The sequence below is a fragment of the Cornus florida genome, unplaced genomic scaffold (genome assembly GCF_030987335.1).
Source record: "Cornus florida cultivar Cherokee Brave unplaced genomic scaffold, ASM3098733v1 CherokeeBrave_3.0.0_Hap2_Chr11, whole genome shotgun sequence".
Taxonomy (NCBI): Eukaryota; Viridiplantae; Streptophyta; class Magnoliopsida; order Cornales; family Cornaceae; genus Cornus; species Cornus florida.
Genome location: NW_026775581.1, coordinates 113801552 through 113817704, shown reverse-complemented (window position 1 = coordinate 113817704; position 16153 = coordinate 113801552). Strand labels below are relative to the sequence as shown.

The following is a 16153-nucleotide window of genomic DNA, read 5'->3' as shown; positions in this document are numbered from 1 at the left end:
GGGCAATTTACATGTGAAAAAAATGACTTCGTAAAAATGGTTTATATGGTAAAAAATAACTTAATTTTGTTATTTAGACCATTGTTTTGGACTTGTTTCATTGGTTTACATAGTAAAAATGTTCATTTGGTTGATTTTTTTTAATGGCATATTGAAAAAACGCAAAATAGTTTTTGCAATTTATTATTATTATTATTATTATATATGGCTTGTTACAGATAAATTTGATAAATTGAATGAAGGACAAAATAGTTATGTTAATAGTATAAGAACTTTAGCAAAATTTTTGCGAAACAAATAAAAAAAAAAACTCTTACAACATTAAAAGCTCTTCTACAATGAAGTTCCCAAACACTAACAACCTTTTTTTATTATAAATAATTGACTCATAAATTGTAATTGTTAATCACTTTTTATTCATTAGTGATTCACTCTGTAATTTATGTTCAAACTCATTAAATTTTTGAATATTTTACCTTTATTATCCTTCATTATTCATCGTAATTTTCTTTTTATCTACGTCCGCTTTGATATTCAGACAAAAACATCCAAGGGGCCTGCTAGACAAAATACATGTGGCGGTTCAGTTGGCAAAAAAATTAATCACATTAACATCATCACGTCATCAATTCATCTCTGTCAAAATGATTGGCCATAATATCATTTTTCTTATTCTTTTAAGTATGCTAGTAAAAGTGTACGGATATTTAAGTAAGACAATCAGAAAAATACTGCAAACTGATTTAAAGATTTTTTTTCTATGAAAAAATTTAATTAGGCGGCAGCACGTAGGTGTGCGGTGTGTGTGCACCGTTGGGAGGGGGATGGCTAGCTTCCGTCGCATAAATATTTTCATATGGGGTGATGACCAAACATTATTTTGTGTGTGCGCGTGTGCATGTCTGTGAGAGAGAGATGCTTCTTTCTTTCTCTGCTTCTGAGATAGAGATTTGTGGGAATAAGACCTATTATTTATACTGAAAATTGAGCAAACATTATAGAGAGAGGGATGGGTGATCAGCAAGCAACTTTTCCTATGACTGGTGGAGATGGCGAATACAGCTATGCCAAAAATTCCAATCGACAGGTAATATTCTATTGTTATATTTTTATTGATCAGTTATTATTATTATTATTTTTTTTTGGTCCATTGTAAATATTTTTGCTGTGTATCATTTACAATAAAACAGCACTTTCAATATTTTTCCAATTAGTATAAATTTCAGTGGTAAATGAATTGGCTCAGAATAGTTTCAACTGATTTTATGCCAAAATCTTCCTTGTCTACTCCAAAAAAAAAAAAAAAAAATGGCTGCTGATATGTGTATTCATATCAAGTGTATATGTATCTGTATATTCATCTTTGTATATATGCAGAAAAAGGCGGCTGATTGTGCCAAATCCATGCTTGCCGCGGCAATTGGTGAAAACTTACATGCAGCCTCGCCTACTACAAATTCATTTTCCATTGCTGATTTAGGCTGCTCGGTTGGACCCAACACCTTCATTTCAGTGAACGATATAATAGAAGCCATACAACACAAGTACCAAGTGGAGGGTCACATTTCTTGCCCCTTGGAATTTCAAGTGTTCTTCAATGACCATGTTCAGAATGACTACAATCTCCTCTTTAAAAACCTTCCAACAGACAGGCAATACTTCGCCTGTGGAGTAGCAGGCTCTTTCTATGGCAGACTGTTTCCCAAGGCCTCTCTCAATTTTATTCACTGTGCAAATGCACTCCAATGGCTTTCCAAGGTGCCACCGGAGCTCGGTGACCTAGACTCTCCTTGTTGCAATAGAGGGAGGATTTTTTATGCTAATGCTCCAAAAGAAGTTGGCGAGGCTTATTCAGCACAGTATGAAAGGGACATGGAGGCATTTTTAGGTGCTCGTTCGCAAGAGCTTGCTCCCAGAGGGTTGATGGTGCTTCTGATTTCCGGTCGCCACAGTGGGACACTTCCGGGACAGTCATCACTTGGCCCCCGGTTTGAACACTTGGAATCTAGCCTTGTAGACATGGCTAATGAGGTCAGTAAACATAACCTTTTTTTTTATTTTTTCTGAAATTCAAAATTTAAGCAAACTCTTAATAACTTGTATTAGTTTGACAAAATATTGCACCATAGTATATACCATGTTAAAAATAATGATATATCCAATGTGGTTTTGATTTGAAGGGAATTATAAGCAAGGATAAAGTGGATTTATTTAACTTGCCCATCTATAGCCCATCGCCACAAGAGATGCAGAAACTAATAGAAAGAAATGGGAATTACAGCATTGTGAAGATGGAGGAAATGAAAATTAAGTATGACAGCTTTATTAGTAAGCAAGAGTGCCGAGCTGGGTTTGAGGCTATTGTGAAAGCTCACTTTGGTAGTGAGATTCTAGACCAACTGTTCGATCGATATGCCGCGAAAATCACGGGTCATCCACCTCCTAGTACTGGTGATGGCGTTGGAAATGGATTATTCATTATTCTCAAACTCAAACAATGATTAGGATCTGTTTTTCTTTTCCTTGGATTACATTTATGAAATGAATAAGTATCTCTTGAATCCTGAGGTACAATGTCTGTTTTTTTATTTTTGTCAGTGTAATTGGTGCTCATGTTGTAGAGAATATGATTGAAGCTCTTGTTATGTTAGGAAGAGTATGTTTGCATATTGAAATACTATGGAGGGAATCAAACAACTTCAATGATGTTTCTGAGCCTAATCCCTTTATTGTTGGTATCAGCCTTCGTCTTTATGTTTTATTGCAAATTTGAAAACAAAATACTCCTTAAGATTTTTATAATTCTGAAGGTACCCGAAATTGCTCTCTATATTCAGAAAGAAATCCACTACCCTTCACACAAAAATTCCCCTATTTCCATCTCTTTAACTTCTATTTACAGAAGTGTACATTTGCCCTAACATCCCTCTCAACATTCGCCAACTTGGGGTAATATCAAGGAGTCGGTACATTTGTATACACACTCATAATTCACAAAACTCAATCTCAGATAAAACAAAAAAATTCACCATCAAAACTTAGTCATCTCCGGCCGTAAAAATTTGCACAGTATTTAAGATATTTTAGACTTTTAATCTGTAGTAATTTTTTAGGTTAAAAGAGCTCTATGATAAGTCAAAAGGTATTCAAGTTATTTTGTATAATGCCAGAGCTTTGCAAGTGCGGTTAGGATGTGAATAAAAGACGAAACAAACATTTTGAGTGTGAGTGATAATAATTTTCGAAAGATATTTTAAAATAATATTAATTCTCTATTTCCATATATAGGATAATAGGATACAAGACTTGTCGCCCGCCATTACAAATTATTCTCATTAATTATTAATATTTGAAAGGAATTCTTAATGAGAAATGATAGGTCTTCAAACCTCAATTGCCGACTCCTCCTTCGAATACAATGTGGTTAGGAATGAGTCGAATAGAAAAAGAAATTTATGAATTTTTTTTTTTTAAAGATTTCTAACATGATCTAATCACGTTGTATTTAAAGGAGGAGTCGGCAATTGAGATCGAAGACCTATCATTTCTCATTATTAATATTTAATCCTTGCAAGCAATTTGGATAGTGTTTTGGCTAAATTGCCTAATAATTAAGTCAACTGCCAAATTGCCAATTAACAACTTCATTGAATTGTTATCCCATTACAAATTATTCCCATAATATTTGATCCTTGCAAGCAATTTGGATTGTGTTTTGACAAAATTGCCTAATAATTAAGTCCAGCTGCCAATTAACAACTTCATTGAATTGTTATGATGTGGTTTCTTGTATAAAATCAAGGATTATGCAGAAAAAGAAAGCCCAAATCTCTTATCACTCACGTTAACTCAAGGACCAGGTCCCAAACTCGACATATTTGACTGATGTGCTATCTTTCTTTTCCTAATAAAATGGATAAAGGATATTCGAGACTTTGCCAGTGTAAAATACCACTCCCTTCATGCAAGTCAAATATCAGATCAGATACTTCACAAGGCAAAGATTTAAGTAACCCACCATCGAACCAAATCATATAATTGTTTAATATCAAGATTGGACTTTTATGAATTTGATCACTAGAGAAAAGTTTTAAAAGGGGACAGGTGACAACAATTTATAGGTAGATTAGATTTTGATTTCTTCGTACTTATTGGTTCCAAACTGCCTAATCTCATACACCATGCACAAGGTATTAACCCAAAAATTTGCAATGTCATAAAATTAAAAAAAATATCATTCTATAAATAAATAAATAACAATTCTATAATGCTCAGGGCCTAGGAATGGCAGATTTGATCTTTGAGCCTGGTTGGGTCGTCCTTGAAGTGGGTCGACAGGCCAATAATGCTCAGGTCGAAGTGGACCGGCCCTAACGAAGCCTGGTCCACTTTCTGCTCCTTCAAATTCTAAGTAAAATAAATTGATCACTGTGGAAACTTGGCTCTTGACTACAGTAGAATCGAACAATGTAGTAGTGTTCTTAGCGCTTAGCATCTAATAGGAGAGGGAGTTTCTATAGCCTGCATACAATTGCAAACTTTTTAAATGACAAGATAAAACTGACTGATGATATCAATGAAGTGATATGAGTCTTTTTGGATGATCTCAAATTTTATTATTCTTTTCCAATGAATATTGCTAAATTTTCCTTTAGGGCTTTTAGTCCTTCATCGGCTAAAAAGGGGCAATTGATAAATTAAAGAAGTTTATTGCCAAAAATAAATAAATAAATAAAAATTGAGACAAGTATTATGCTAACTTTTTAAAGCTACAGATAGGTTTAGTGGAATTTGTCCTGTAAATGGGTCAAAGTTGAGGTGGAAAAATTAATTATATGTAAGGAAAAGATTAAATTTGTTACAGACCGACTGAAGTGATTATGTGTCAATCGTAGAATTACGCTTTAAAAGGGCAGATTCCATCTTATGGTGTGATGGCAAAACATTATTGGTGAAACATTTATTGTGAGATAAATGGCTCTCTCCTTTGCTCTGATAAATAGATTTGTGGGAATAACAATTAAGACCTATATAAAATACATATACTCAAAATTAGGCAAACAATTGTAGAGAGATAGAGAGATCAGATGGACAAGCAAGCATCTTTTCCGATGACCGGTGGAGATGGCGAATACAGCTATGCCAAAAATTCCAATCCGCAGGTATTTTTCTATTTGTTACATTTTCACTCATCTGCTTTTTAGGTCCATTGACACCAATTTTTTTTATTCAATTTCCTTTCATGATAGAAATTAGAGAAAGATAAACAATCTGTGGGGTCAAAACTATTTAAAATTTTAATGAAAGATTAATAAACGTATCCTATTATTATATTAGATACATATAAAAATATGAAAAATAATTCTTAAATTGAAGACATTGCAGAATCTTTAATTTTTAAGTAACAAAGTTCAATATTCCTTTTTACAATTAACCCACCCTTAAAGCCTTTTCGACTATATATATAAAAAAAGTTATTTGTAAGGAGAAACTGTCATGTATACAAGTTTTTGCACTTTAATTGCTTTTTTAATTATTGAAAATGTTGCAGGAACCTCCAATATTAGGAGAGGGCACATTATAGCACTTACAATAGTTGAGGGAGGCAGGCGGAGCTAGGGAGGGCCAGTGCCGCCTCAAATATTTTCAAATTTATTCTTATGTCCCCACAAAAGTTGCTATTTTATATAAATACCTTTACTTTTGACACCCAAAATTCATATAAAATTAATTTTTGAAAAAAAAAATCATATAAAATTTTAATTGGCCCCTTCAAAATTTCAAAACACCTATTTATTGCCCGATAATTATGAATTAAAAATAAATATAGCTTGTGCTATCTCAGAACTCATATAAAATTTTAATTTAGACATTTTTAGCATGCTTTCGAAATCTCAAATTTTGTGAAATAAAAATATAAGTTTGCTGTATCTATATCATTGTTTTATTTACATTTACATATATACAAGTAGTATAATATCTATTGTATGAAACCAAGGGAGAGAAGAAAGAATTACTGTGATGACCTTGTGGGCGGGTGTGCCGTGGGCGGGTGCAAGAGACACTGTCAGGCTACCATACTGGTGAGTTACGGGTGCACAAGTCCCACATCGTCTGGGAGAGGGAAATGTGAAGTGCTTATAGGTAAGTGTGTCATCTCCAATTGGTATGAGGCCTTTTGGGGTGAAGACCAAGAGTAAAACCGTGCAGGCTCAGGCTCAAAGCAAACAATATCATACCATGTGGTGGAGTGAGGCGTTACAAATGGTATTAGAGCCTGACTCAGCCGGAAGTGTGCCGATGAGGACGTCGGGCCTCCAAAGGGGGTGGATTGTGATGACCTTGTGGGCGGGTGCAAGAGACACTATCAGGTTACCACACTAGCGAGTTACGGGTGGACAAGTCCCACATCGCCTGGGAGAGGGAAAGGTGAAGTGTTTATATGTACATCTCCAATTAGTATGAGGCATTTTGGGGTGAAGCTCAAGAACAAAACCGTGCGGGCTTAGGCTTAAAGAGGACAATATCATACCATGTGGTGGAGTGGGTTGTTACAATTACTCTAATGTCTCTTCATATTTAATTAAAAAATACTCTAATGTCTTTTCATATTTAATTAAAATGCTTGAACCTTTTTTATAAGTTAATTTCGTAAAAAGTAATAAAAATTAAAATGTTGTGATACCAATGAGACAGGGACACGCTCCTTGACTCTTGTCTAGTAAATGGGGTGGAGATATGTCCTGTCATTGCGGAGTTGGGGGCTGAACTAATACTATGTAATTAAAAATTTAAAACTTATAAATTAATCATAATATAATATTATTCTTATTAGATATATTGAAGAAAATAAAATTCAGAAATATGAATCTAATTAAGTAGTTATGAAATGTGATATAATACCAATTATGAGAGGGAGGGATGGCACCAGGGGCGGAGCCACGGGGGCTACCCCCACCAAAAGTTTTTAAAATTTTTATTATACTCTCAAATAATAATTAATTTACAAATAAATTTTAAATTGAAGTCCTAAATCCCCCTCCCCTAACTTTTTTCAAAATATAGAGTTTGAAAATTAATTTAACTTGTATCATTTTGAAACTTATATAAAATTTTAACTTTGACCATTTTAGTCATATTTTTGAAAACTCAAATCTTCTGAAACATACCTTTAATAATTTAAAAGAGAAAAATACATTGATGTCCCCTGATTTATAATAAAAATGCATTTACTTTTTTTTTTTAATTTTTTTTTGTCACACATATTAGTCTTACGATTTTTACAATTAAAATATCTAAAATTATATAGTAATCACCATTTGCGAGTTTTGGGTTCATTAGAAAAGAGGAGAAATTAAAATTTTGTGAGACCTAAATGGCAAAATGCCAACAGTATCAATGATATTTTATATATTAATACTTCTAATTGTCACTTGCTAAATGGCAAATTGTATGGCTATTAATTTTTTTTGTATAAGTTACTAAAGTTATAAAGCTTGTGTAATTTTATTTAGTTAAAATTATTATTTTTTTGAATCTTTCATGAAGATAATAATGATATATTTTTTCAAAAGTAAAATCAAAGTACTCAAAAGGTTTTTCCAAAATGACTTTTTGAATAATTAAATAATTGTCGAAGAAAATTTGATTCTTTAACACTGCTCTCTTTTTATTTCTTTATTTTTTACTTAAAAGTTATCGTTTGTTCCTCTACATATTTCTTTCTCATATCAATTTTTTTTTTTCTTCTATTTATTAAGTTTGTATTTTTTTCATTTTTAAAATTTCTTAAAGTATATATATTATGAATATATACTATATGCAAAATTATATTATAATTCATTTTAAAAATAAAATTTAATTACAAACTAAAATTTCTGGCTCCCGCCCTCGATGGCACGTACTATGGGGGCACGCTAGAAAGAAACCATGTAGTATTATTGCTTTCAGGGTTTTCTCATTACCTCTCCAATTACTTAATGTGCACTTTAGTTGATGAGAATAAAATAAAATGTATTTTACTTAGTTTTGACAATGACAAGCATAGATATATATATATTCACCTTTGTATGTAGAAAGAGGTTATTGCTTGTGTCAAACCCATGCTAGCCGCTGCAATTCGTGAAAACCTTGACATAGTACATGGCTCTCCTGCTTCAAATCTATTTTCCATTGCTGATTTAGGCTGCTCAGTTGGACCCAACACCTTCATTGCAGTGAACAACATAATAGAAGCCATACAACACAAGTACCAAGTGGAGGGTCACATTTCTTGCCCCTTGGAATTTCAAGTCTTCTTCAATGACCATGTTCAAAATGACTTCAATCTCCTCTTTAAGAACCTTCCAACAGAGAGGCAATACCTCGCTTATGGCGTACCAGGCTCTTTCTATTGCAGACTGTTTCCCAAGGCCTCTCTCAATCTTATTCACTCTGCAAATGCACTCCAATGGCTTTCCAAGGTGCCACCGGAGCTCGGTGACCTCGACTCTCCTTGTTGCAATAGAGGGAGGATTCATTGTTCAAATGCTCCAAAAGAAGTTGGCGAGGCTTATTCAGCACAGTATGCAAGGGACATGGAAACATTTCTAGGTGCTCGGGCGCAGGAGCTCGTTCCCGGGGGATTGATGGTGATTCTGATCCTCGGTCGCCCGAGTAGGACGCTTCCGGTAAAGTCATCATTTGGCACCCGGTTTGAACCCTTGGAATCTAGTCTTGTAGACATAGCTAACGAGGTATGTTAAAACAAAACAGTTTTTATGGTTCATTCTCATATTTCTAGGGCTGGTTTTGCAGTTTGGTATCTACCCAACCTTTTAAACTGGAGACTCTTCCCAACCCGATCGGAGGTGAGACAAGGCTATAAGGTTATTTATTAATTGTGTGGCCCATATAATTTGGACATGTGATATATTTTATTAATTAGTAGTTAAGTAAATAGATATTAGATTAATATTATATTATTTAGTCAACTTATTAAATTACCTTTGTGGTAATTAATTATTGGAGAAGTGTTTTCTTATTTACTTCTTAGATGGAAAGTGAAATTAAAATTACTAAAAAGAAAACTGATCCTCTCTCTGCCTTTATAAAAATGTATATTCTCATCAGTTATGTACGCTAATGAAATAATACGTATAAACTTTTATGATAAATCAGTTTCCAAGCTTTGCTATTGTTTGTACTTACAGTTTATCACGTTGTTATTTCTGCAGAAAGGATCCCGGCGTTTGGTTTGACCTCTATTAAATTTGCAATTACAGATCGAAATATTTATATCTACCTATATTTATTTATGCATTATAGGTATCTGAAAATAATAAAGTTATAAGATTTTAGGGTTCATGTTTATTTGTGATTAATGTTTGACACGAATTAATTATTAATTACATGTGGTATCAGAGCTTATAGTTTAGGGACTCATTATTTTTCACTAAAGTTGGCATAAATAATATGTGTAAGTAAAAATTATAATTATAAAATTATAAAATTTATTTATTTATTAGGATCGTGTATAATTCACCGATTACGATCAAATTGAAATTGGATTGTACTTTATTATAAATTTAAACAAGATGCATCTAGAATGTGTTTATTTATTGATTTTCGTGTGTGATCCAATGAGTATATAAGTATGTGCTTTTGACATACAAGTCATTACTTTTTACAATTACTTATACAAAAGCAATGCAATGGTAAAATAATAAGACAAACAATATGCCAATTCATGTATTTGCCTTTTCATTTTAGTGCATGATGGGAATAACAATTTGATTTGAAAACTGTTAGTAGCTATTTCTTTTGTTACTGTTTTCATGAAATCACTTTGCGTATCAATTGTTATAGTTGATTACAGATTAAATTTTATTAATTATCTAAAAATTAATAAAATATTAATAAATAAAGTATGTGTATTTATTTATTTTATTAAAGAAATTTAAAATTTTAGAATAATGTATGAATCTAGAAATTTAATTTAATCTTATTGGACATGCAAATAACTTATTATTTTATATCCAGACATACATACATACATATTGGAGAATCAATTTTAAATTGATTCAATTATGATCTTCAAGTCCAAAAATAAAAAATAATATGTTTTATTAAGTATATAAAGTAAACTGATATTTTTATTAACTTTTGGACTATTAAGTTTTTGGGATAGAACTTACCTAAACTTAAATCGATCAGTATGAGTATGTGTGTATAATGTTAAATGGGTAAATTAAATATTAATTAGTTACTAACTAATTTAATATTCATATTATGTTGGAGTTAGTAGTTACCAAAGTGGCCTAACTATAACGGTCGATAAATATTAATTTTAGTAGTAAACATAATTAATGATGAATTAGTCACTAGCTAATTTAATATTCATATTATGTAAAGGTTGGTAGCTGCCAAAGTGGCCTAACCATAATAATTGATGAATATTAATTTTAGTAGTAGACATAATTGTAATATTTCATGAATTATTGATGCTTATGATTTTTTGTGATACTCATGAATATTGAGTTTATTTAATTATAAGAAATAATTCTACAAATGAAATTGATTTTCAAGTGATTAAATGAACATTAAGGGATTGTATGTATTTTTAATTATGTAGATATAGGATATCCAAAGGTAACTTATCTGTTTAATTAAATAATGCATCACCAATTAATGTATACATATGAATACAAATAAGTATCATTATTAGTATTTTATAGTTGCCACCCAAAGGAGTACTATAGTTATACATTGTATTTATATTTTTTAAGTTATATATACGTGTTGTTAACTCAAAGTATTATTATTATAAACATTTTATCTTATTATGTTTGTTTTATTATATTTCTTAATTCGCATGTTACATCTGTTCTGATCTCAATAGGACTAATTTTTCATAATGAAATGAGTAAGTTAAGTTCAAAATTTAGTCGTGTTAAATCTTGATTAAGCATTTAAAATTGAGAAACCAACTGTTATTACTGATAAATACAGTGATTAAGATAAGATTCTTCATAAAGCTTGGGAGAGATCGAACAGATTAAGTATTATGGTTATGCGAATAATTGTTCCCATAATGATAGTGCTAAGGAATATTTGCCTATAAGAATGTTTTCGTATTGTAGATAAATATCTAAAACGAAAATTGTTAATTGATATCACTACTATGAATTTTTTGTTGGTACTCGTATCATGTATGAACATAATTATGAGATAACTAATGTTGCTGCAAAATTAAGAACTTTAGGAATGATTGTTGATGAGAATTTTCTCGTTCAATTTATTCTCAATTTCTTATCTACTCAGTATGGGTCATTTCGAATTAACACTATTAAGACAAGTGGAAAGTGAAAGAATTGACCATTATGTTAATTTAGGAGGAGACAAGGCTTAAGAAGCAAAGTAATCATTATGTTCATCTGATAACTCAAGAAGTTAGAAAGAAATTTGAGAAAAAGTTTGAAAAGGCATTAAGTGAGCAACACCCAAAATTAAAAGATTTAGATCAATTTACTAAAAGAAATGAATGTAATAATGTAAAAGTGTCATTTATGTATTGAATACTTTTAGAAAGATTACATGAAACATAAAGAATGATTCGAAAAGAAAGATAAGTCTTTTGACTTTTGTATATTTCGAATCACTTATTGATATTTCTTCTAATACATGATAAGTTGACTTAAGTACTAATGTTTATGTGTCTAATAGATGCAAGGATTTTTAATGGCCTAAACCACAAATTCAGATGAGAATTTCTTATTTATGATAATTGGAAAAAAAATTTGTTGAAACCATTTTGAAACCATTGAGACATTTTGTTTAGTGTTAAACAATGGATTTTATTGAAATTGTTTTAAACTCTTTATATTTTTTCAATTTCTCTCAATTTGATTTTATTTCAAAACTTTATATTAATAATTTTTCCTTTAAGTTTGATAATAATGTTTATTCAAGAAAATCTAATTTGTGAGTTATGGTATTATTGTTGATGATTTTTGTAAATTCAAACTTGATATTTTATTTATTAAAACCCTCTTGACCTTGCATCATAGTGTTAGAATTAAGTGGAGTTCAATTAATGAAAATTCATTTATCTTGTAGCATAAAAGACTGGATAATATTCAGTGAAAGGTTAGAAAAATTAGTAAATGATGTGATTCTTTTGTATCTAAACTTTACTAATTTTGGTGTATATGTAGATTGTATTAAGGGTAAACAAACCAAACACACAAAGAAATGAGCCACAAGAAGTACAGAGCTTTTTGAAAATTTTCATACAGACATTTGTAGACCTTCTGATATTCTATCTTTTGGTGGAGAAAATTATTTTATCGTTTTTATAGTTGATTTTTTCACGTTATGGATATATCTATTTGTTGCATGAAAAATCTCAAGCAGTGGGTACTCTTAAAGTATACATAAATGAGGTTGAAAAACAACTAAATAGAAAAGTGAAAATCATAAGGTCATATAGAGGTGGTGAATATTATGGAAGTATGATGAAACGGGTTAATACTCTAACCGTTTGATAAACTCCTTAAAATGTATGATATTTGTGCTCAATACACTATGTTAGACATGCTACAGCAGAAGCGTGTAACTGAAAGGTATAATCGTACTCTTATGAATGTGGTTAGGAGTATGTTAAGTAATTTTTTGTTACCCATAATCTAAAGGGTACAAGTTTTACTATCCTAAACATAGTATGAGAATTGTTGAAACCAGAAATATAAGATTCATTGAGAATGGTGAAATCAGTCGGAGTGATAAAAATAAGAATGTGATCATTCAAGAAGTTATGGTATAAATTTCTTTACCCATAACTTCTAAGAAAATAATTGTTCCTTCAGTTATTGAATCGTATAACAACAAAAAACAATTGAATGATCAACAACTCCATAATGAGATTGTCACCAATCAATAAATTGTAGAAGAATCATAAGGAATAATATTAAGATGATCTCAAAGAGAAAGAAGATCTGCTATTCCAGATAACTATGTGATATATCTGCAAGAATATGATTTTAATATATAGTGAAATATATACGGATTCGGTTACATATGCACAAGCCATTAACAGTAATGATTTTACTAAATGGATTAGTGTCATGAATGAATATATTATAAAGAAACATTATCTCTAGTATCTAAGAAGAATTCTTTTAAAATATTATGGTATTAGTAGGTTATTATGATTTAGAGTTACATTAAATGGATGTGAATACAACATTTATGAATGAGAGTTTAGAAAGAAGAAGTCTATATGAAACAACTTAAAGGCTTTACACTAGAGAGTAAAGAATTTATGATCTATAAACTTAAGATGTCAATATATGAACTTAAACAAGCTTCCTGATAATAGTATTTTAAGCTTAATGATACCATTATTTCTTTTGGTTTTAAGGAAAATACTGTTTATCAGTGTATATACTATAAGGTTAATGGGAATAAGTTTATATTTCTGATTCTATATATATTTATGATATTTTGTTTACTAGTAGTGATTTTAGTTTATTATATGAAAGTAAAAGTTATCTCTAAGAACTTTGAAATGAAATATATGGATAAGGCATCTTACGTGATAGGAATAGAAATATTTCATGATAGATCACGTGAATTTTTAGGATTGTCTCAGAAAGTATATATTTAAAGAATTCTAGAAAGATTTGGTATGAAACATTATTCAACCAGTATTGTTTCATACATAAAAGAGGATAAATTCAGCCTAATGCAATCCCAAAGAATGAGTTAGCTAGAAGGTAAAGAAACGAAAAATATTCCTTATGCATATATTGTGGAGTTTGATGTATATACAAGTTGGTATGAGATAAAAGATTATATGCTCACACTTAGGAAGACATTTTTTAATTGGTTATTTGTTTCTTTTGGCTAGAGGAACAATATTATGAAAAAGTGTAAAGTAATTTATTATTACTTTGTCTATTATGAATTTTTAATTTGTAACTTGCTTTGAGGTTACAATTTATGGTTGCAGAATTTATTTCAGGATATGAAGTCATGTGTACCATTTTTTCAGATTGCTGAAAATTTATGTTGCAATTGTTAATCTTCTTGTATTTTAAATAATAGGCATTATAAAGTTGAAATAATTTATCGTTAAAAAAGATGTTTAGAAATAATGAATGTCTATTGAACATATAATCACATAACTTATGATTGCAATTCATTAACGAATGGACTACCACCCAAGACATTTATGGAACATGTTGAAAGAATGGGTCTTGAATGTAATCAATGTTGATTATTTTTTAATTGTGAATTGCTTCACAGTGCTTATATATATTTGACATTTTGTGCTCATTAAATGTGTTTCTGATATTTCATATTAATTAATGTACATGTACATATTACTTTAATAAATGGTAATAGGAATAGTCTTGAAAAATATATTATTGTTAGATCATTATTGATATTTCTTATTAGTATTGTGGTACATGGAAGGAACTGCGTCATTTAAGGACATATAACCGCCATGACTTGTATTGATAGTTTATTTACCACGGTATTTATGATGACCAATTTAATAAGTCAATTTGATTTATGGTGCACACTAATGACTATTTTACTAAACCACTACAAAAGTTATCATATGGGCCAAGTGGGAAAATGTAAGATTATTTATTAATTGTGTGACCCACATGATTTGGACATATGATATATTTTATTAATTAGTGGTTAAATAAATAGATATCAGATTAATATTATATTATTTGGTCAACTTATTAAATTACCTTTGTTGTAATTAAATATTGGAGAAGTGTTTTCATATTTATTCCTTACTTTGATGGAAAGTGGAATTAAAGTTATTAAAAGGAAAACTGATCATCTCTCTGTCTTTATAAAAGTGCATATTCCCATCAGTTATGTACGCTAATGAAATAACACGTATAAACTTTTATGTGTGTAAAAGGCCAAAAGAGATAAATTAGTTTTCACGCTTTACTATTGTTTGTACTTGCAGTTTATCACGTTGTTCGTTCTGCAGAAAAGATCTTGGCGTTTGGCTTGACCTCTATTAAATTTGCAATTACAAATCGAGGTATTTATATCTAACTATATTTATTTATACATTATAGATATATGAAAATAATAAAGTTCTAAGATCTTAGGGTTCATGTTTCTTTATGATTAATGTTTGACACGAAATAATTATAGTTTACAAAGGCAGCTATGACAATAAACTCTAGATTCACGAGCTAGAAATATTAAACAACAGTTTACTACAACAGTATAATCATCTAAAGTGGTATTTGATTTGCAGGGAGTCATAAGCAAGGATAAGGTGGCCTTATTTAACTTGCCATCCATACACCATCACCAGAAGAGATACAGAAACTAATAGAAAGCAATGGGAATTATAGCATTGTGAAGATGGCGGAAATGCACTTTAACAGTTTTTGTAGCAAGCAAGAGTGCAGAGCAGGGTTTGAGGCAACTGTGAAAGCTCACTTTGGGAGTGACATTCTAGATCAACTGTTCGATCGATATGCCGCCAAAATCAATGGGTGTCCCCTTCCCGGAACTGTTGATGCTGAAATGGAGTTGTTCATTATTCTCAAACGTAAAAAATGATTAGGATCTCTTCTTTTTTTGGTTTACATGTATGAAAGGATATTAATAATCTGTCAATCTTCAGCTACAATGTCTGAAAAGAACTTATTTTGCAGTGGTATTGTTCTGTTGAAGAGAATATGATTGATTTGAACCTCTTATTATGCTGGGAAGAATAATATGTCAACCTTTAAAAAATTAAAAAAGATTAATATGTTTGCATATTGAAATACTATGGTCGTATTGGCCTAATGGCATATGGAAACCAACATGTAACTTTGGCACGAGTAGGGCTTTGTACCTCGAATTTAGAACATGGTTTGGTAGTTGGTACCTTCAAAATCAGAATCCAACTAATAATAATTCTTGATTTTTTTATTTATTTTTATTTTTTTTATTTTAATCCTTATTGATAATTTGTTCCCATATGTGTATATTCTTTTAAACATACTTGTAACATGTAGGTGCTTATGAAAATTTTATATAAGACAATTCGAAAAGAATTTTAAATTACTCAAAGACTAAAACAGAAAAAGTAATTTAAAATAATTACTGTATCTTACAACAATATATGATATTAAACTAA

The 16153-nt window shown here is 30.5% G+C and overlaps 1 protein-coding gene and 1 pseudogene across 1 annotated transcript; both read left to right on the top strand.

Moving 5' to 3' along the window:
- The first annotated feature begins 1009 nt into the window (after positions 1 to 1009).
- Positions 1010 to 2586, top strand: LOC132281899 (loganic acid O-methyltransferase-like). The gene is made up of 3 exons (XM_059783558.1): positions 1010 to 1087; positions 1378 to 2031; positions 2181 to 2586. Exons 1-3 carry the CDS (start codon positions 1010 to 1012, stop codon positions 2499 to 2501), a joined length of 1053 nt encoding a protein of 350 aa, XP_059639541.1. The 3' UTR covers positions 2502 to 2586.
- A 2501-nt stretch (positions 2587 to 5087) lies between these two features.
- On the top strand, positions 5088 to 15588 carry LOC132281898 (loganic acid O-methyltransferase-like; annotated as a pseudogene).
- Positions 15589 to 16153: the final 565 nt, after the last annotated feature.